At 37.6% G+C, this 23627-nt stretch overlaps 1 protein-coding gene and 2 pseudogenes across 1 annotated transcript; 2 read left to right on the plus strand and 1 right to left on the minus strand.

The window, feature by feature from the left end:
* Positions 1–251: 251 nt before the first annotated feature.
* Positions 252–1407, minus strand: LOC102492145 (COP9 signalosome complex subunit 5 pseudogene; annotated as a pseudogene).
* A 60-nt stretch (positions 1408–1467) lies between these two features.
* On the plus strand, positions 1468–1904 carry LOC102492558 (COP9 signalosome complex subunit 5 pseudogene; annotated as a pseudogene).
* Positions 1905–22787: 20883 nt separating this feature from the next.
* On the plus strand, positions 22788–23627 carry LOC102493385 (olfactory receptor 7A10-like). The gene is made up of 2 exons (XM_027772793.1): positions 22788–23142; positions 23428–23627. The coding sequence occupies exons 1-2, from the start codon at positions 22788–22790 to the stop codon at positions 23625–23627; spliced, it is 555 nt and encodes a 184-aa protein (XP_027628594.1).

A 23627-nucleotide genomic window follows, 5' to 3' on the forward strand; every position in this document is an offset into this window, starting at 1 on the left:
GTGGTTCAGGTGCTAGATATGGCCAACCATGGTTCGAGTCTCAGACCTGGTGACTTGCTTTCTCGTTTTCTCTCTCCTCTCTCCCCCACCTCCCACTTCTCTCACAAATTAAAAAATAACAATAACAAATAAAATTAATTTTTTTTAAAAAAAGGAGAGTTATCTTTAGCACTTTTATTTATGAAAACATTTGGTAAATATAAGAAGTGTATTTATATCTCTTTCTGCACCATAGGCTGAGATTATTTTTTTCATTTTAAAGAGGTTTATTACAGGATGTTAATATTCCAGACACTTCAGAGCACCTTATACTTCTAATCAGATGTTTGGTAATTGGTTTTAAAGTATTGGGAACCAGCAGTTAGCATAATGGCTATGTCGCTGGACTCCCACGTAGTAGACCGCGGTTCATGTCCCAGACCCGGTGGCTTAAAACTCACGCCGGGCTCGTGTGCGTGCGTGCCCAAGATCCCGAGAGGAGAATGGAGGAGAAGGGATTGTGGCGTGACCATCCCCCCTGGGGGTGATTTCTCGCTTTCTGTCTCTATGTCTCTCTCTCTGTCTGTCTGGCGAGCGCACGTGCCCTACAGTGAAAATCTCTCCAAAAAAAAAAAAAGTATTACTTGAGTATTTTACTCACACCAGCTTTCAGGCAAAAGTACTATATTCAGTGACAGTTTAAGAGAGATTAATTTGATTAAACAATATATCCTTAATAACTTGAGACATCAATCCATGGATAGCTTCTATGGTAGATTTACAGCTGTCTCTTGTAGCTTTGGCAAGTTTGTCTTCTGATTTTCAGTCATGTGTTTCTAAACCCAACATGAAACTCCCCCGTCCCAGCTGAGCTTCTGACTGCTCTAACTTTTCAGACAAATCAATGATCTGACTGGGGGTGTAGTCTGCATTAGTAAGCAAACTAGAAGAACTCAGCGTATTCATCCAGTATTTATTCCACAAAAGTTCAAGCAATTGGCGATCCAATGAGGATTTGAAATATGAAACTTCTAAGTCATAATATTGTTTGCAGTGTACACCGAAGTCTTCTATTTTATTAAGTGGGATAGTCTGGTACTCAGGAGGTCCTTCATTGGGAGGTTTGTAGCCCTTTGGGTATGACCTAAAGCCTCCAAGATTCACTTTCCCTGCACAGATTGTTCTTTTTGGATCAATGACCACTACTACAAATGGTTCTTGGAACTGCTGATTGAGCATCTGAGTACTAACATCAATTCCAGAAAGCCAGCAGCCATAGCCAGGGTGACTGTGGTACCAGCCAATTGCATTTTCAAGGTGGCCAATCTGTTTGGCATTTTCTATGTATGAGAGTCTAGCAAGAGTTTGCACCTGGGGTGAGAAGGGTCCGGAACCCACACCCAGAGACCTAGCAAGATAAAGTTGCATACTGGTTGTATAAGCGACAACCTCTTTAAATCTTCGACAATAGTGGCATCCAGGAGCGGTATGGCCCAGAAAACCTGGGAATTGGCCATCAACATGCAGGAAACCCAGAGTATCAATGAAATCTACAAATATGACAAGAAACAGCAGCGAGAAATCTTAGCAGCTAAGCCCTGGACTAAGGGTCACCATTACTTTAAGTACTGCAAAATCTCAGCATTAGCTCTACTGAAAATGGTGATGCATGCCAGATCAGGAGGCAACTTGGAAGTGATGGGACAGATGCTAGGAAAGGTGGCCGGTGAAGCTGTGATCATCATGGACAGTTTTTCTTTGCCTGTAGAGGCACTGAGACCCGAGTAAATGCTCAGGCTGCTGCCTATGCATACACGGCTGCATACATAGACAATGCCAAACAGGTTGGTCACCTTCAAAATGGACTGAGATTTTTGTATTACTTGGATTGTATTATTCAATTTTTACACATGAACATTCCATAAGATTGTAGGGCCAGAAAGTGGCATGGTGGTTAAGAGTGCTGGACTCCCACATGGTTGACTGCAGTTCAAGCCCTGGACCTGGCAGCTTGCTTTCTCACTTTCCCTCTCTCTCTCACTCTGTCCCTCTCTGGTCACATTAAAATAAATAAGTAAATAAGGTTAAAGATTGTAATATTAGTAACTTCTTTATATGCAGAAATGGAACTCAGAAGGGTTAAGGGTTCTGCCCAAGTGGTGGCCCAAGTAAGGGTTGCCTTTGATTCAGACACTATGATGATGGTTCTGTCTCATGCTCTGAGCCAGTGGTTATCAACCAGGAAAGAGACATCTCCAAGAAACACTGGGTAATGTCTGGAGAAGTTTCTGGTTGTTACAACTCCCTAATGGGTAGAAGCCAAAGAGATGATCTTATCCCAGAATGCACAGGACAACATCCACCACAGAGAATTATCTAGCAATGGTATGGCAGACAAACTGTAGTAGTTAAGTCAACTCTATCCCACAAATCTAACTGCATAGTTCAAGTCCTGGACCCAGTGGCTTCAAAATCATGGTGGGCTCATATGCATGCATGTCCCAAATCCTGAGAGGACAATGGAGAAGGGACTGTGGTGCATCCATTCCCCATGGGGGATGATTTCTCACTTTCTCTCTCTCTTCCTCTATCTCTGTCTCTCTGTCTCTCTTGGTGAGTGCTTGCACCCTATACCAAAATAATTAAAAAATAATAGCAAAAACCAAAACCAAACAAAACAAAAATAATAGCAAAAAATATTTACATGGACATCAAAATTGGTCATATTTCATCTGTATTTTGTAATAAGTAGAATGACTATAGTGAAGTATTTTCTATCTCTTCATGGGATTTTACAAAAAGAAATGTCTTGGCAAATTAGAAAACCCCATAGGATAACTATTTACATGCAGAAAAATTCAAAAATAAAGAAGAATTTTGAGCCAGCAGGTGACAGAGTGGTTGGAGTTCTCAAATTCCACAGGTCAACTGCAGTTCAAGTCCCAGACCTGCCAGCTTGAAAAAATCACACTAGTTATGTGTATGTGTGCCCAAAATCCTGAGAGGAGAATGGAAAGCACACACACCATATAGCAAAACCTTCAAATAATAATAATATAATAATTAACAATACCAATAGGTTAACCAGAAAAAGAAAATAGCATTTCCCAACTCCCCTGCATCAGTGAAGAGTGGTGAAACCTGTCTGCAATTGAAATAAATGTTGACATAGGTTTTTATACATCTTTAAATACTGTCCCTACTGGTCTCCTACCCATTTCTAATGAAGTTCTACTGATTCCCATTTATTCTCAAGTCTTATATTCAGAGCCATCACAGTGCACTTACATTTTAATTCTCCGTCTCCTTTCTTATATCTCTGTTGTTTATTTGCATGTAAAATGCCACCTTTTGAAATAAAGACTCTCAATAAATAGTACAAATGGGAGGGGGCTTATGAAATGAACAGATCCATCACTAGAAAGATGATATATGACAGGAACAGAGAAGACACCAATAATGTTAGCTTGTATCTAGTCTGTTAATAAAAGATTTAGACATAAAGTCACAGAAATGTATTTGTTATCTGAAGGAAAAAGATATTTTCTTTCCTACATAGAAATAGGGAGTTTAGGGGACCAGCAGTTAGCATAATGGCTATGTCACTGGACTCCCACGTAGTCAACCGCAGTTCACGTCCCGGACACAGTGGCTTAAAACTCACACTGGGCGTGTGTGCATGCATGCCCAAGATCCCAAGAGGAGAACGGAGGAGAAGGGATTGTGGCGTGGCCCCCCCGGGGGGGGGGGTGATTTCTCACTTTCTGTCTCTCCGGCGAGCACATGTGCCCAGGCCAACCCCGTGAGAAAAAACCCCCCAAAAAAAAAAAAAAAAAAAAAAAAAAAAAACGAAAGAAAGAAAGAAATAGGGAGTTTAATATGAGAGACAAACAAGGAATATTTACCTCTGAGAGGGGCCTGAATCTCTGGGACAGAATTCCCATAGAAGCTCATTAACATAAACTTTCACTCTCATCCTTTTCTCTAAGAATATCCACCCACTGAGGGTACAGGTGAAAGAGGACATCCTTTAAAGCTTAAGCCAGATGTAGAAGTTTTAATTTGCTTTGACTTTTACAATATATTGATATTTTCAGTGGGTTACAATGGTCCTTGGTACATTTCAGCGATTCTGTGGAACCCTGCCTCAGCCATATGAACAAATCCAGGCTACCAAGCTGCAGGAGAAGAGGAAATGTACAAGGGGGTAGATGTCTTAGTAAAGACCACCCTAGAACAGTCAACAGCCAGCCAAGTCCTCAAGCACTTCTTTTTCTTTTTCCACATTATTTATTATTTGTTTTTTGTATATACTTTCAATCATATTGTTTGACTTACAGTGAGACCATTTCGATATGTGCACATTTCTCCCAGACCCATTGATCACAATATCTTTAACAGATAACACCACACCTCCCCATCCCATCAATGCTCTACCTCCGTGTCCCCTCTCCAAATGTCCTTCATTAGGCCCCACTCCTCCACATACACCTCGTCTGACATTCACCTTCACTTGACTCACAGATGACTATGGATTCATGAGGAAACCAGAAACTTATATACCCCTTTGTAATCATATTAGTTAAGAAAGGTATTACATTAAATCATTTATTTTAGGGCAGCTTGTTATGCAGCAGTAACTAACTGATACAATATAGTGAATAGAATGAAGGGCAACTATAATAATCTTCTGCTTTGTATTTTTGGTCTTTTTTTATGGTATTAAAGACTGCATTCATGATTATTCTATTATCCAGTTATTTGAGAAGATAGTATTAGATTACTTTAAAGGAAACCAGGAGACATAAGAAAGTTATACATGTTTATGCAGAAATACCTGTAACTCAGAATCATATGACTGAACAGAAATTCAAGGCTACTTGTGAACGATGTTTTAAACATGAAGATTGAAAAGATATTGGTGCGTAAAGGGGATATAATATAGATAATACTGACAGTAGTAATTCACTGCCTCCTTGATGACTATGACAAAGTTTAAAAAGGTGAATATGTTTCATTTAGAGAGATTAAAAGACATTTGGTATATATTCAATGGGGAAATACAATGCCTCTCTTTCCTAGTCTGGCTTACTTCATTTAGCAATAAATCTTCCGTATTTGTACATTTTCTATCAAATTCCAGGATCTCATTGCTTTTCATATTTAGACAGCACAGAAAAATTTTTATAAGAAATATTATGCTATTTCACTAATAAAACACAAATCAAACCAAATGATTCTTCACCAAAATCAATAACTCTTTTATACATGAACACCAACCTGCTACACATACTTAGTAGATAGAGGATTAAAATATTTTGCATATTATTATAATGCATAGCTTAAAATTTGGTGCAAAATATTTAAATCCATCTCAGACTTTAAGGTAATAAAAAGACAAACCATATATGATAAGGTGTCTTTCCAAGCAGTCAACTTGGAGACATAAAGATAGTAATGACTATTCTGTTTAATTTCATTTATACATTCTATCATATATGTCACTTAGCTTATAAATTGAATGTTCCAACATGAATACATTTCTCACCAATTAAGTTGGGGATACTGTACATGTTATCATCAATCAATAATAACCCTTTTCTTTGTCCCATAAATGTCTCGCCTCTCTAGTTTTCTCCTTCATGTCTTTTCTCAGACTCTCCTCCTTCTCTTATCCTCTTCCCACGCTGTACCTGGTATCTATAACTATTTTCTATGCCTGTATATCCTCTAGTCATTCAATTTCAACTGGAGTGCAGACAGTCGGTATATATTAAGTGTAGACATACAATGTCTCTTCTTCATAGCCTGGCTCGCTTCACTCAGCAGTAAATCCTCCATATTCATCAACTTTCTGTCAAAATCCAGGGTCTTGTTGCTTTTTGCAGCTGAATAGTATTCCATAGAATATATGTCCCACACTTTTTCTATCCATTCCTCTGTTCATAGATATTTGGGTTGGTTTCATGTCTTAGCAATTGTGAACCATGCAGTAATAAACATAGATGTGCAAACATCTTTTCAGCTAAGCATTCTTTTGTCCTTTGGGTAGATACTAAGGAGTGGGACTGTTGGTTCATATGGTAGTTCTATTTGTAGATCTTGGAGGAATCTCCATATTGTTCTCCACAGGGGCTGGACTAATTTACATTCCCACCAGCAGTGTAGGAGAGTTCCCCTTTCGCCACATCCCCATCAGCACTTATCATTTTTTGTTTTTTAATCTTAGTCATTCTGACTGGGGTTAGGTGGTATCTCATTGTGGTTTTGATCTACATCTTCCTTGTGGTGAGGGATGTTGAGTATTTTTTCACATGTCTTTTGGCTGTTCTTATGTCTTCCTTAGAGAGTTGTTTTTTCAGCTCATTATCCTATCTTTTAATTGAGTTGATAATCTTTTGGGGGGGGTAAGCCACTTGTGTTCCCTGTGTATTCTGATTATCAATCCCTTATCTGAAGCATAGTTTACAAAGATATTTCCCATTCCAAGGGATGTCAATTCACACTAATTACTATGTCTTTTACAATGTTTTAGGGGTCTTATTTAAGAACTCTTTGCCCAACCTATCGTCTCCCAGAGTTTCCCCAGTGTTTTCTAGCCGTAGTTTTATAGTTTGAGGTCTTAGGTTTAGATCTTTGATCCACTTTGAGTTGACTTTTATCAATGGTGAGAAGTAGGGTTTTAGTTTCATTTTTCTGCAGGAGTGGCATTAAGGTACTGCAGACACCAGTCTAGGTAACAAATAGAAACTTAAAAGATGAGAATAAAATTCAATTACAAGTTATAAACTAAATTTGCTAAGCTAAATTCTACATTTTTATAAAGAACACTTAAGGTGGTCATATATAATGGAATGGCAGACAGAAAAATTTGAAAAGTTGAAATTGTGGATTTGGCTGCCTTCTATTACCTATCTATAATTATATAAATGATCTTAGCTACCAAGAATAGTTTTTTAGTTTCCACAATAAAAGCACAGCATATGATTTTTAATTGAAGAAAGGAAAACTTTTTCTGTGTGTCATTTGAGAGAAAATTACTTTTAATAAATGTTGGCAGCTCCATAAAATTAACAGGAATTTTCAAGTATTTCTGATCTATGGTTGGGACAAACTTGTTAAATACAAAAAAAAGGAAAATCTGTTTAGGCATCAGACACAAGGACCAGCCAGTAACAGTACTTATGATGCTAGTCTCCGACATGGTTGACCGCAGATCGAGTCCTGTACCCAGCAGCTCGAAAAATCACACTGAACACATGTGTGTCCATGTCCCAAGTCCCAGAGGAGAATGGAGGAGAAGGGATTATGTAATGACCATCCTTCCAGGGAGATGACTCTCACTCCACTCTATTGTCTCTCTCTCTTTCTATTTGGTGAGCACAAGCACTCTATGGCAAATACTTTAAAGAAAAATGAAATATCAGAGAGGAAAAGTGAGGTACTCATATTGTACAGAGAGTTTAAGTTGAAATCATTGAAGATCTATGAGATAATCAAACGAACAAGTCCTACTTCCAAAATCTGAACAAATTTTCACCATTTCTGCCTGATGCCTAGAGCCTTGCTAACAAGTACACTTCTTCAATGAGGAGAGTTGATCCTTTGATAGTTTTCCTCCCCAGGAAACTCTCAGAGCCCTTTATATGTCTTTATTCCTCAGACTGTAGATGAAGGGGTTCAGTATGGGTGTGACCACAGTGTACATCACTGAGGCTGTTGCACTTGAGCGTGAATTTTTGATAACAGCAGACAATAAAATAAGGAAACATTGGAGAGGTGAGAGGAACAGGTGGAAAATGGTGTATACTTCCCCTGAGCTTATGAGATTTTATATATGGAGGAAATTAGCGTAAGAATAAAGAATCCCAGTGAGAGGACCACCAGCAAGTACCACAGCTGAAAAATAGAACACTATGTCATTTTTTTTCTTTTGGAGAGGTTTTTGCTATAGGGCATGTGCGCTCGCCAGAAAGACAGAGACAGAGAGACAGAAAACGAGAAATCACCCCCCGGGGGGATGGCCACAATCCCTTCTCCTCCATTCTCTTGGGATCTTGGGCACCCACGCACATGTACACGGAGTGAGTTTAAGCCACCAGGTCCGGGACTCGAACCACAGTCGGCTACACGGGAGTCCAGCGACATAGCCATTACACTAACTGCAGGTCCCATAACACTATGTCATTAATAAAAGTGTCAGAACAGATGAGGTGGGCCACGTGATTAATTTCAAGGAAAAGTGGGGAATTTCCAATGGCATACAGAAGTTCAGTCACAATGCTATTAACTGTAATAGTGAATTCAGGACATTCATGATTCAACAACAATGGAATACACAGGACTTAGGTTGATGATAACCAAGTAGTGCAAGGGGTGACAGACAGCTACATACAAGTCATAGGCCATTATGGTCGGGAGAACGTCTTCCAATCCTGCAAAAACTGTGGAAAACACATCTGAGTGATGCAGCCTGCAAAGATGATGACCTTGCTCTGTCTCTGGATGTTCATCAGCATCTTTGGGATGGAGATGGAGGTGCAACAGATGTCCACAAATGACAGATCACAGAGGAAGAAGTCCATGGGGGTGTGTAAGTGGGAGTCTGAGATGGTGACCAGGATGATGGGCAGGTTTCCAATCATAATGATCTGGTGCATAGAGAGGAAAAGTGCAAATAAGAGGGACTTACACTTCCTCTGAAAGACCCAGAAGAAGAAATGATGATATTCTTGTATCATTCTTTGGTTCCATGTGATGGAAGTGACCACAAGGAAAAAGAAATTAGCATAACTAATTTTTCACTCAAAATGACTCACAGTTCACAGAGTTCACAAAAATTACTCACATAGTTAAAATGCTATCATTTATGTTTTTCAGTAAAAAATTCCTTATGGTTTTTCGTTGCCAGGGAGTGCATATACTTGCTAAACAGAGAAACTGGGAGGAGGCAAAAATCACCTCCCTATGGATCATGGTCATGGCACAATCCCCTTCTCCTCTGCCTCTCCATTCTTTCATCATTTTTGTCATGCATGCACACACACCCAGAGTATTTCTCAAGCAGCCAGGGCAGGGATTCAAACCACTTTTTTTCTTTTTCTTCTTTTGTAAATTATTATTTTTTATACATTTAATAGCTATACATGAATTAGACTGTAAAGAGACTTTAACCAACATGATATACACCTCAGACCAGTCCAGTTGAGAATACTATACACAACATCATCAACAGGTAATAAACTGTATCTGTGTCCTAGTGTAGATTCTTGCGTCTTAAATCACTAGGCTACAAGGCTTATCCATTCCCTTTATTTTATGTATGGTTCCTCTTCCTTTAACACACCCTACTCTCCAGGCTACGTATGAGCGGCAATTTCTTTCCCACATCAGACTTTCTACAAATTCTCACATGTATTTCTGTAATATAAACTGAAAGCCCACCAATTCTGTCTGGGTAATGACTATAAAGTGCTAAGAAACTAAAATACTTAATCATTATTGACAGATAGTATGAATTGAAAAAGAAATAGTTGTGTGACATATCACATATTAACAAGTGCTTTTTTTTAATTGATGCAGAAAAAGCATTTTATTTTTTTAAATTTTTTTCATTCCATTTTCTTCCATACATTCAATCACAGTATTACTTATCTTACAAAATGGGTATTTAAACAGGTGAAAATTTCTCCCTAGTACTGTTGATAAAAGTATAAAATACCTTCAACAGATATACCAAACCTCTTTGTGCCATTAATGTTTTGCCTCCCTGCCCTCCCCCAAATGTCCTTTGAAGACAATGAAGTTGTGTAGAAATGAGAGAGTGGGAAGGGGGACTATTAACTGGCAGATAACATGACACTTGAACAGAGAACTCAAGAAAGAGAGAGTAGAGCTGCAAAGATATCGGGGTAAGTGTAGATCTTGCAGAAAAAATGAACAAGGGGGAGAATCCTGACATAGTATCAGGTGATGTTGAGGAATGAGGGGGCCTGATGATGCTGAAACTTAAAGACTGAGGGTTTTGGTGATGTATTATTCTAGTCCTCTATGAATGCAGCCCTCTAAGACTAGAGACATAACAGCAAGATTCCAGTAGGCAAGATTCCCAAGGACATGTGAACTTGGGACCACATTGTGATATGACTGCTTTGTGCTGTGTGTTTATAGATTTTTAAAGAGAGAATTATGGGGACTATGTAATCAAGTAAATAAAACACATTTTAAAAAACTGTATTCAATAAAATATAATGAGAATATAAAAACTTTAAAATGATACTTTAATCACATTAACTTAGGTCTCTTTAAGGTAAAATTGAAAATTTCTGGATATAAAATAATGAAAAAAATATATAATAGATATTTTTGCCATGGGGTGCATTTCTTTATCACAAAAAGAAAGAGAGTGAGACAGTGAGAGAGAATGTCAGAAACCACCACCCTCAGGGGCAAAGGTCAAGCAGCAAACCCTTCTATTCTCTCAGGATTTGGGGCACACACACACACTCACACACACACACAAGCCCAACATGATTTTCAAGCTACAGGGTCCGGGACTCAAACTGGCATCAGTCTTGTGGAAGTCCAATATTGTAACCACTTTACCATCTGCTGGCCCAAAACAGATATTTTTAAAGAAGTAGTGGAATAAAAAGTATCAACAATATCTTTTGTTATAATTTTGTGCCTTACAAACAAGTGAATTCAAATACGTTTACAGAAAGGATATACATTTTAGGCGAACACAAAAGAATATGTTGTATAAGATGACAGAAAATGATTGTTCAGTTAAAAAAATACATCCAATCATAAAACATGTGTGGTTGTAATAACAAAAACAAACGTGAAATAAGGTTGTGAATATTTTAAAGGAAAATGTATTACTACTAATGATTTAGAAGATGTTCTTAAATTTAAAAAGCAATGAGGATTCCAAGCAGGTGGTATGAAGGATGAGGTGTTAGATTCCACATGCCCACCTGGGTAGTTCAAGTCCCAGACCCAGTGGTGTTAACATCACACCAGGCATGAGTGCATTCGTGCCCAGGTTCCTCAGAGGAAAATTGAGGAGTGGAGTTTATGGCATAGTTATACCTCCTGGAGGGTGCTTTCTCACTTTTCTTCTCCCTTTCTTTTAGGATGACTTGTTATGTAGCAGTAACTAACTGATATAATAATCAATGTGAATAAAATATAACTGACACAATAACCAAAGTGCACAAAAGAAAGACAACATAATAATTTGCTTTTTATTCTTTTAAAATTTATTATTATTTATTATGATTTATACATTTAATTGTTTTACATCACTTAGTTTGTAAAGAGATTTTACCCAACGTGATATATGCCACTTAGCAGGTTGAGAATACTATACATGACATCACCAACAGGCAACAAACCATATCTGTGTTCCACGAATGTCTTCTCCACTTTTTCCCACATTTCTCTTCCTGCATTCTTCCCCCTTCCACTCTGCTTCCACTTTGTTCCCAGTGTCCATTAACAATTTTCAATGCTTTTATGTCCTCCAGCCTTTCAGTCTATACCATAGAGTGTAAACAGTTGGTATGTGTTAAGTGGAGACATACAATGTCTGTTTCATAGCCTGACTTGCTTTACTCAGCAAAAAATCTTCCATGGTCATCCACATTCTATCAAATGCCAGCTTTTTATTCTTGATCTTTTTCTTTCCTAGTATTTGAAGGTTGCATTCATGACTACTCTGCTATTCAGTTATTTGAGAAGATTGTATTTAAAAAGGACTAATATGAATTTCCTTTACATGAAACCAAGGAGAGGTTAGAAAGTCAGAAATGTTTGTGCAGAAATACTTGTGATCCAGAATCACATGACTGCATAGATATTCAAAGTTACTCGGTAGTAATGCTTTTGTTTTTTTTAGGCTTTTAAAATCTGTTCCTTATTTATTTATTTATTTATTTATTTAAAAGTTATTATTATCATAATACTGTTTATATTACATTGAATCACATATATCTTTTTTCTCTTTTTTTGGAGAGATTTTTTGCTATAGGGCACGAGTACTCACCAGAAGGACAGAGGAAAAACAGAGAGATAGAAAGCAAGAAATCACCCCCCGGGGGGGATGGCCATGCCGCAATTCCTTCTCCTCCATTCTCCTCTCAGGATCTTGGGCACGCATGCACACGCACCCAGCATGAGTTTAAGCCACCAGGTCTGGGACTCAAGCCACGGTCGACTACGTGGGAGTCCAGCAACATAGCCATTACACCAGATGCTGGTCCCAGAAGCACATATATCTTTTTTATTGTTGTTTTTTGGCCAGAGAAATCTTGTTTTATTTATTTATTTATTTAAATTTAACATACAGGAAGTCCTAGCCAATGCAATCAGATGAGAATAAAATAAAAGGCATTCAAATAGGGAAAAAGTGAATTTATATCTGTTCAAAGATGACATGATTATATATGTAGAAAAGTCAAAAGAATCCTCAAAGAAACTTACCAGAAGTGATAAATGAATACAGTAAAGTGACAGGATACAAAATCAACATACAAAAATCTATAGCATTTTGTATTTCTGTTATGTCTGTTGTAAGTTTCAGGTTTCATCACATATTTGATTTATATAGTTTCCTAATTTCTTCTTCATCAGTCTAACCACTGGTGTGTCTATCTTGTTAGTCTTTTCAAAGAACCAGCTTTTGTTTTCATTTATTTTCTGTATGTTTCATTCATGTTCTATTTCATTTATTTCTGCTCGAACCTATATTATTTCTTTTCACCTGGCATTGTTTTGGTTTTGTTGCTGTTGTTTTTCCAATAACCTGAGGCATGATGTTATCTATTTCCCACCTTTCCACCTTTTTTTATGTGCACCAATTGCTATGAATTTCCCTCTTAAGACGGTTTTTGCCATGTCCCATAGATAATGGAAACTTGTGTACTCATTATCATTTGTTTTCATAAATTTTTTAAATTTCAAACTTCATTTCTTGAGTAGTTAAGAAGTCAGTCAGTAGTAGGTTGTTCAGTTTCCATGTGTTTGTGTATTTTTGAAGGTGTTTCTTGAAATTAATATTGAGTTTAATTTTATCATGGCCTGAGAAGATGTTGCGTATAGTTTCTATGCCTTTGAATCTGTAAAGGCTTCATTTGTGTCCTGTTATATGCTCAATCTTTGAAAAGGTTCCATGGCAGGGTGATAAAAATATATATTTTGTCATCTTAGGGTGGAAAGTTCTACAGCTATCTTTCAAGCCTATTTGACTTATAATATCATTTATATCTTGTATCTCTCTATTTTTTTTCTAGAAAGTCTGTCTAAAGGAGATAATGGGGTGGTGAGATCCCCAACAATTATAGAGTTATCTCTCCTTTTAGCTCCAACCATCTTTCCTTCACATATTTAGGTGCTCCTGTGTTGGGTGCATAGATATTAATAAGTGTTATGTCTTCTTCCTGAATTAACTTATTTACTATTATATAATTCCCTTGTCTCTTCTTACAGTCTTTGTCTTGAAACCTATTTTGTCTGAAATCACTATTGTAACTCCAGCCCTTTTTTGATTTCCATTTGCATGGAATATCTTTTTCCAGCCCTTCACTTTTTAGTCTAAGCATTTCTTTATCCATAAGGTGCTTTTCTTGTAGGCAAAAGATAGAGAGTTTTTTTTTTATTCATTCAGCCAGTCTGTTTCTCTTAATTGGAGAATTTAATCCATTAACATTCTATGTTATTATCGCTATTTCTGGACCTTTTTCTATCATTTAGTGAACCATCTTCTTCATTGTTTTTTTGTTCTCTTATAGCTGACCATCTGACTTTTTAGTTTTTCTGATATAGCACTCTCTTCAGAACCTCTTGAAGAGCTGGTCTAGAGTTGGTAAATTCCTCCATATTTTGCTTATATGAGGATGTTTTTATCTTTTTTTCCCATCTGAAAGATAATCTTGCCAGGTATAGTATTCTTGGTTGAAACTATTTTTCATTTAACACTTTGACTATATTTCCACATTCTTTCCTTGCCTGTATTGTTTCCGATGAGAGGTCTTATGTTAGACCAATGGGGTGACTTTTATAAGTAACTTGACTTTTCCCTCTTGCCAATTTTAGTATCTTGACTTTGTCTGTTGTTTTTCCCAATCTGACTATGATGTACCTTGGAGAAGATCTTCTTCTGTTGACTCTATTAGGAGTCCTTTGTATTTCTTGGGTCTGGATATTTGAATGCCTATTTAGATTTAGAAAGTTTTCTTCCAAGATTTCATGGAATAGATTATCAATGTCCTTCTTAATTTCCTAACCTTCTGGGATACCAGTTACCTGAATGTTTGTGTGCTTAATGTTGTCTAGTGTTTCTCGTATAGTATTCTCAATTTTTTTTGGTTATTTTCTCAGCTTATTTATTTTTTCCAGATCAGAGGTTTTGCCTTCCACCTCTGAGATTCAATTTTCTACATGGACTAATTGGTTGTTAATACTTTTGAGGGAGATTTCTGTTTCCTGAATGGCAGCCTTCATCTCTAGTAGTTCCATTTGATTTTTTTTTTATGGTGTGTATTTCCTCTTTCAGATCATGAAAGAACTTCAACACCTCCTGGAACTCATTGTCTCTTCTCCTGCACCTTCTGGAGTTTATTATCTCTTGCATCTCATTTAGTTTTGTCACTATGAATATTCAAAAGTCTTTATCAGACATTTCTATGAATTATACTGTACTGTCTGTGGATGATGAGGAATTTTTCTTCCCCTTAAGAGAGAGATATTTTCTTGGTTTCTCATGTTTCTTGTGCCTCTGTGGTTGTTTCTGATCATTCTGTGACACAATTTCTCCTCCATAGTGCTTAGCAAAGTGGTATCAACAGTAAGATTAGGAGTTCAGATTTATAAAAAAAATTCTGCATTAATGCATGCAGTTCAATAAGCGATGAGAATTTCAATGACTCTAAATGTATTTAGATGTTTGGCTACTGTGCACATAGGCCTATCTAGAAATTAAGTGTGTGGAGAGTGAAGCCTAGAGTAAGAAAGTAAGGTTACAAAATATGAGCAAAATGGGGAAAAAATAACTAGAAAAATAGTACCAAAAAAGAGTAAAAGAATTAAAATGCAAGCACACCATGTGAACACACTAAGACACATCTCAGCTTTAAAATGTCTTCTTGTCTTAATATTTTTGGAAATATAGCCATACATTCAATTGTTGTACATCATTTAGATTGTAGAGACTTTACCAAGCATATGTACACCTCAGTCCAGTGCAGTTGAGAACACTATACACATCCTTATCAGCAGATAATAAACCATGTCTGTGTCCCACAAGTGTCTTACCTCTCTATTTTTTCCCCAAAATTTCCTTTCCTATACTCTTCCATTCCCACACTCTCCAAACTTTCTCTAGTGTCCTTTACAATTTTTAATGCTTTTATGTTCTCCAATCTTTCAATCTCTACCATAGAGTGCGAAGAGTCGGTATATGTTAAATGGAAACATACAATGTCTCTCTTTCATAGCCTGACTTGCTTCACTCAGCAACAAATCTTTCATATTTGTCCACTTTCTATCAAATTCCATGGCCTTGTTGTTTTTTATGGCTGAATAGTATTCCATGGAGTATATGTGCCACAATCTTTCAATCCGTTCATCTGTTTGTGGACATTTGGGTTGGTTCTATGCCTTAACAATCATGAATAATGTTGCAATGAATGTAACTGTGCAAGTACTTTTCCAACTGAGCATTCTCCTCTCCTTTGGGTAGATACCCAGGAGTGGAATTGCTGGATCAAATAAATGGTAGTTCTATTTTAAGGTCTTTGAGGAACCTCTATATTGTTCTTCACAAGTGGCTGGACTAATTTGCATTCTCACCAATAGGGTAGGAGTGTTCCCCTTTCACCACACCCCCTCCAACACTTATCATTATTTGTTTTTTTAATCTTTGCCATTCTGACTGGGGTTAGATGGTTTCTCATTATTGTTTTGCTCTGCATCTCCATTGCAATGAGGGATGTTGAGCATTTTTTATATGCTTTTTGGCTATTCATATGTTTTCCTTAGAGAGTAGTTTATTTAGCTAATTTTCCCATCTTTTAATTGGGTTAATCATTTTCTCCAGAGTAAGTTGCTTGAGTTCCTTGTGTATTCTGGTAATCATTAAGAACAATTAAGGTGGTTATATGCCATCGAACAATGGACAGAAAGGGAATTGTGGTGTCAGGAATGTCTGCCTTCTACAGTATAAGCTGAAATACTGGAAGCTATAACAGCAGGGAGGACAATTGCAGATATTGGAGATACTGAAGGAGGGCAGTAGGCAGAAGGTAATAGGGGGAAAATGTAGAGGAACAGGGAAAAAATAAATGATAAATTTAATTGACGCAAAAAAGAAAAGCTATTTGCTGATAATGTATGTGGTAAAGTCTTTGTCTTGACTGATATGCACTGAATTTGTGCTTGGAAAATAACCATGTTGTACAATATATATTATGATTAAATGTAAAACATGAATGCATTGAAAAATAAAACAGAAATTCAAAGTGAAAAAATTGTGGTCTCAGATTTCTTATATATATATATATATATATAAAATTTTTGTGTGTGTGTGTGTGTGTGTGTGTGTGTGTATGTATAAGTTTTTTGCCAAAGCACACATGCAGTCACCAGAGAGAGACATTGCTGGGGTGATGGCAGTGTAGCAATAACAATCCCTTCTTCTTCATTATCATCCCAGGTTCTGGGCACCCATGCCTATAGACCCAGCATGATTTTCAAGTCCCCACTTCCAGGACTCACACTGTGGTCAGCCATGTGGAGTCCAGTCCCTTAACCATTATGCCACTTGCTGGTCCTTGAGTTATATTATTGACCTTAGCCATCATGTGTAGTTATTTTTTTCCATAAGAAAAGTACAGCATAAGGTTTTTAATAGAAAAAAGAAAAAGTTACTCAGTATATGTCATTAAAGAAAAAATTATTTTTAATAAATTCATGTTGCTCCATGAAATTAATTGGAATTTCCAAGTATTTCTGATCTATAGTTGGGATAAACTCCTGAAAATACAAAAATAAGGAGAGGAAAATGTGTCTAAATATCACAGTGGAAAAGCAAGGTATAGTATATAGAGAGTTTAAAATCAGAGTCACGGAAGTTGTAGGAGATAAACAAATGGAAATATTCTCTAACTCCAGAATCTGGATAGATGTTCTGATGTCATGATGACCATGTTGTGCAGGAGGTGACAGATGGCCACATAGTAGTCATAGGCCATCACAATCAAGAGAATGTCATTCAACCCTGTAAAGAATATGAAAAAGAACATCTGGGTGATGTATCCTGCATAGAGGATGGCTTTTCTCTGTGTCTGGATGTTCACCAGCATCTTTGGGGCAGTGATGGAAGTGAAATCGATGTCCACAAAGGACAGGTTGGAGAGGAAGAGCATGGGCATGTGCAGGTGGGAGTCTGAGATGGTGTCCAGGATGATGAGCAGGTTTCCACACATCATGATCAAGTACATGAAGCAGAAAAGTCCATATATTAGGAATTATAGTGTGGGTTCCTCTGTAAGTCCTAGAAGGATAAATCCAAGATTCTTGTATTATTCTCTGGTTCCATGTGATGTAAGTGACTACCGGAAAAAAGAAATTAACATGACTAATCTTTCACTCAAAATATCTTACAGAGTTAGCTCACATAGTTCACAAAAATACTCACATAATTGAAACACTACAGTTTATGTTTTTCAGTAAAGACGATAACCTTTATATTTTTTCATTGTCAGGGAGTGTACACCCTTGCTAGAGAGAAAGAGAAACTAGGGGATGTGGGAAATAATATTAACTCCCCAATAGCCATGGTTATGTAGCAAACCCATCTCCTCTGTCTCTCCATTCTGCCATGACTTTCAGCACACATGCACACATAGCAGTGTTTTTAAGCAGCCAGGCCCAGGATTCGAACTATGGTCCTCTATGTGAGATCCACCTTCTTGAATCACTAGGTTGTAGAGGTCTTTAACTGAACTGGTGAGAACTATATTCATGTAGGAACATTCAATTTACAAGCTAAGTGATATATGTGATTGAATGTATAAAAGAAAATGAAATATACATTTTTAAAAAAAATTAAAAAAGAACTGCCCTATGACAAAGTTTTGTTGTTGTTGTTGTTTTTGTTTGTTTGTTTGAGAGGTTTTTGCTATAAGGTGCATGCACTCGCCAGAAAGACAGAGAAACAGAGAGATAGAAAGCGAGAAATCACTACCCGTGGGGATGGCCACGCTACAATCCCTTCTCCTCCATTCTCCTCTTGGGATCTTGGGCACACATGCACACGTGCCTGGTGTGAGTTTAAGCCACCAGGTCCAGGACTCGAACCGTGGTCGACTATATGGGAGTTCAGCAACAGAGACATTACACTAACTGCTGGTCCCCCCATGACAAAGTTTGAAAAATCTTTGCAGTTTATCAAAAACAACTGAACCTAAAATTCCAGTAACGGTCCAAGGTTTCACAGTGTAACACAGTTCCCACCCTTGATGGAGAAAGAACAGGAATTGTTTAGAGATAAGAAGTACTTTGTCATCACAATTCTCTGCTTTGCAGTTCCAAGGGACCTAGTCAGGTATCTCAAATTTTGGAGAAGAGTTGAACTTGGAATTGGGCAAAGGGCTAATGAGTTAGACCTCTAAAGGAAGATGAGTTCAAGGTGGAATAAGAATGACAGCATTCACCTGACTTCTAACTTGATCTCTTGGGACAAGAGAGTGATCAGGAAATTATTTCTTTTTGCCAGACCAGTGTCCCACAGGGGTACCAAGTACCCAGGAGTTGGAGTCACAGGACACAATGGTGCCAGATAAGCCAATACCAGGAGCTGTAAATATCTCTTGTGCTGTAGTCTTTGTGCAGGACAGAATGTGGTTAACTTTTCTTTTGTAGTTCAAAATCTAGCTATGAAAATAATGCTTTATTCCTTCCTGCTGTCTTGTATGAGAACAAAGCTTTAGTCTCTATGATCATCTATTCGGGGAGGAATTCAGACTCCACATGGCCACTGCCTTCTCGGTACCCCGAACCAGGTGAGTCTGAGAGCCCAATATGTACTGAAGAAAAGACTCACAGAGGATGAACACTTGGAATGTTCACTTGAAGTCACCTGAGAACCCAAACTAGCATAGCCCAGAGCCACAAGATCACTGTGCTTGCTTACTTGTTAGACTAATTTGTAGTTAATTTATTTAATACATTTAAAAAAGAAGTCTGTTAGACTCGGGAATGCAGGTGAGAATTAAATGATGAGAAGTGAAATCCTACAGGAGAAGGCCAATGAAGGAACAGGAGTGGTAGAGGGTTTCAATAAAGTTAGCACATTTCTATGTCTATGGCGATTTGCAATATGTGAAAAGGAAAATTTAATATTTTGCTTGGAAGGATGTGCACTGAAATGTGGGTTATTTTATTTACTTTTTAAGATGGAATGTATATGGGCATATTTCTTTTTTATTTTAATTTTTTTTTTTACTTCTTACATTTTTTAATACATTCAGTCACATTTTTTAGCTTACAAGGTGATCATTTCAATATGTGAACATTTCTCCCTGGTCCAGTTGATCAAAATATAACAACACTACCTCCCTGTCTCAACAATGCTGTCTCTGTATCCCTCCTCCAAATGTTTTTCCCTAGGCCCCACTCCTCCACACACACCGCATCTGGCATTCACATCCATCTCTTGTTTATATGGGCATGTTTCTATATTCAACACAAAGACCAGGCCAAGGGATGGCTTACAAATATTAGCTTGCAACAGTAGCTCATTTGACACACATTTTGCGGTATCTTCACCCAAGTAGGGTAGTCACAAGAAAAAAAAATCAGTTTTGATAGTACACTGGGGAAAACTAATAAACTTTACACATCAATTATTTCATTACTTCTGAGACTGAAAACATTTTGGAGTTTGTTAGCCTTTTTCTGTACTGGGAATGGTCTTTGCAATTTTTTTGCTTTTTCATACCAGGGTCTTTAGATTTTATCCTTTCTAAGGACTGAAGTTTTTGCAGTAAGTTTGCTATTTTCTATTTAGTTATGATAGATGAATGATATATTTTGTGAGGGGTACTATGTGAAAAATTTTAAATTTGGTGTGGTTACATCTATCAGTTAGTCATGCTGCATACCGTTCCTTGTTTTTCTCTTTGGGTTGTTTTGTTTTGTTTCAGTTTTTGCTCTAGGGCACATATGCTTGTCAGAGAGAGAGAGAGAAAAAGAGACGGAAAATTAGAAAGCACCCTTCAGGGGATATGGTCATGCAACAATTCCCTCTCCTGTGTTCTCTCATGATTTGGGGCATGCATGCACACATGCCTGTTGTGTTTTTCAAGCTACCAGGTCTGAGACTAGAATCATGCAGTTCACCCTTTAAGATCCAGTCCCTTCAACCTTCATACCATCTGCTGGGAAACTTCATTGCTTTATAACCTAAGGAAAGGCTTTTGAATCATTATTAGTTATTACTAATATTTCCTTGCATAACCTTCATCATCTTATTTTATATTGTTTTTCTTAGTACTACAACATGTGTCTTGTGATATTTTAAAACTTAACAATGATTTTCAACCATCTTGTACAACACATTCTTTTGTGTTCACCCAAAATATTGTAGATCTTTTACATAAGCATATTTGAATCCATTTGTTTATATGGTACTAAATTATAACAATTGATACTGTTAATACTTTTTCTTCCACTGCTTCTTTAAAAATATATTTTTTAATATTTTATATACAGGTCTTTTTCATTTAATCTAAAATTAGAGATCTATGTTGATGTAACTAACTGATCATTTTTAAGTTTTTCTTTAATAATTAACTTTATATTCTCATTCCGCTTTACTGCATATGGTTGTTTTGAATCTGTTCTATTTACTTGGTCATATATTCCACATAATTCTCACTTTTTAAATGTTCCTATAAATACACAGCACAAAGTGATCATACCACAATGGTTTTTTTAGTTTTATTTTATTTATTATGGTAATCTTTTTATATTATATTGAATCACATATATCTTTACAGTGTATTACATTTCTGTTTTTATTTACATTTTTTAATACATTCAATAGCATTATTTAGCTTACAAGGTGATCATTCCAATAAGTGAACATTTCTCTCCGGTTGAGTTGATCAAAATATAACGACACTACCTCCCTGTCTCAACAATGCTGTCTTCGTATCCCTCCTCCAAATGTTCTTCCCCAGGCCCACATTTCTTTTTAAATTACTATCTATATCATCATCATATAACTTTTCATCATTTTATTCAAATTATTGTTATTATTATTAATTCTCATTTTTTTCTTTTTTTGGAGAGGCCTTTGCTATAGGGCGTGTGCACTTGCCAGAAAGACAGACAGAGAAACAGAAAGCGAGAAATCACCCCCCGGGGGGATGGCCATGCTGCAATCCCTTCTCCTCCATTCTCCTCTTGGGATCTTGGGCATCCACGCACACACACCCAGCATGAGTTTAAGCCACTGGGTCTGGGACTTGAACCGCGGTCGACTACAAGTGAGTCCAGCGACATAGCCATTATGCTAACTGCTGGTCCCAAGGTCCCCTAATTCTTCAGCATCCCCTGACATTATCTGATTATTCTCCCTACTGCTCATATCCTCTACAACATCTACACATTCCCAGATATTCTTGCAGCTCCTGCCCTCTCTTCCCTGAGGTCTCTGTTCAAATGTCATCTTATCTGCCAGTTAATTAATAGTCCCCTTGTACACTCTGTAATTTCTATGAAATTTTATTATCTTCAAATCACTTGTTAATACGTGACATGTGGGACCATCAGTTAGCGTAATGGCTATGTTGCTGGATTCCCATGTAGTTGACCATAGTTTGAGTCCTAGACCTGGTGGCTTAAACTCATGCCGGATGCATGTGCATGCGTGCCCAGGATCCCGAGAGGAGAATGGAGGAGAAGGGATTGCAGCATGGCCATCCCCCCTGGAGGGTGATTTCTTGCTTTCTGTCTCTCTATCTCTCTGTCTTTCTAGCGAGCACACACGCTCTATAACAAAAACCTCTCCCTCCCCCCCCCCAAAAAAGTGACATGTCATGTGATTATTTTTTCATCAGTTCATACTATCCATCAATAATTATTAAGTATTTTAGTTTCTTAGCAACTTATATTCTTTACTCAAACAGTACATGATATTTGGTGAACTTTCTGTTTATATTACTCAAATGCATATGAGAATTTGGAGAAAGGTTGGGAATGGGATAGAAATTATCAATAAAATAGAGCCTGAGAGGGTGGGGTGTGCTAAAGGGGAGAGGAACCATACGCAAAATAAAGAGAATAGGTCAGCCCTGTAGCCTTGCAATTCAAGAAACCAGATTTCACATGGTTGACCAAGGTGCGAGTCTCAGCCCTGGTTGCTTAAAACACGCTCTGGGTGTGGGTGCATGCATGCTGAAATCACAGCAGAATGGAGAGATAGAGGATTGTACCATGACCATGCCCCACCCCCTTTCTCTGTCTCTCTAACATGTATATGCTGCCCCTTGCAATAAAAAATAACTCCTTTACTAAAAGAACATAAACTGTAGCACTTTAACTATGTAACTTTTGTGAATTGGGTTAGTCAACTCTGTGAGCCATTTTGAGTGAAAAATTAGTCATGTTAATTTCTCTTTCCTGATAGTCACTTCCATCCCATGGAAACAGAGAATGACACAAGAATTTCAGAATTTCTTCTTCTGGGACTTTCACAGGAACCAAAACTGCAGCCCCTCATATTTGGGATTTTCCTCTGCATGTACCTGATCACAGTGATTGGAAACCTGGTCATCATCCTGGCCACCATCTCAGACTCCCACCTGCACACACCCATGTACTTCTTCCTCTCCAACTTGTCCTTTGTGGACATCTGTTTCACCTCCACCACCATCCCGAAGATGCTGGTGAACATCCAGACACAGAGCAAGGCCATCACCTATGCAGGCTGCATCACCCAGATGTTCTTTTTCATGCTCTTTGCATCATTAGATGACTTTCTCCTGACAGTGATGGCCTATGACCGGTATGTGGCCATCTGTCATCCTCTACACTACACAGTCATCATGAACCCCTGGCTTTGTGTGCTGCTGACTCTTTTGTCCTGGATCATGAGTATGCTGAATTCATTGTTGCATAGCTTAATGTCATTGCGACTGTCCTTCTGTACACCATTGGAAATCCCCCATTTTTTCTGTGAACTTAATCAGGTTATCCATCTTGCCTGCTCTGACACCTTTTTAAATGACATGGTGATCTATTTTGGATCTGTACTGCTGGCTGGTATTCCCTTCTCTGGGATCCTTTACTCTTACTACAAGATAGTTTCCTCCATTCATGCAATCCCATCAGCTCAGGGGAAGTATAAAGCATTTTCCACCTGTGTTTCTCATCTCTTGGTTGTCTCTTTATTTTATTGTACAACAATAAGTGTGTACCTTAGTTCTGCTACTACCCATAGCTCACACTCAAATGCAGCAGCCTCAGTGATGTACACTGTGGTCACACCCATGCTGAACCCCTTCATCTACAGTTTGAGGAATAAAGACATAAAGAGGGCTCTGAAAAGTCTTCTTTGGAGGGAAACTATCCAATCATAA

This window comes from Tupaia chinensis, unplaced genomic scaffold, assembly GCF_000334495.1.
Source record: "Tupaia chinensis unplaced genomic scaffold, TupChi_1.0 Scaffold000300_1, whole genome shotgun sequence".
Classification (NCBI taxonomy): domain Eukaryota; kingdom Metazoa; phylum Chordata; class Mammalia; order Scandentia; family Tupaiidae; genus Tupaia; species Tupaia belangeri.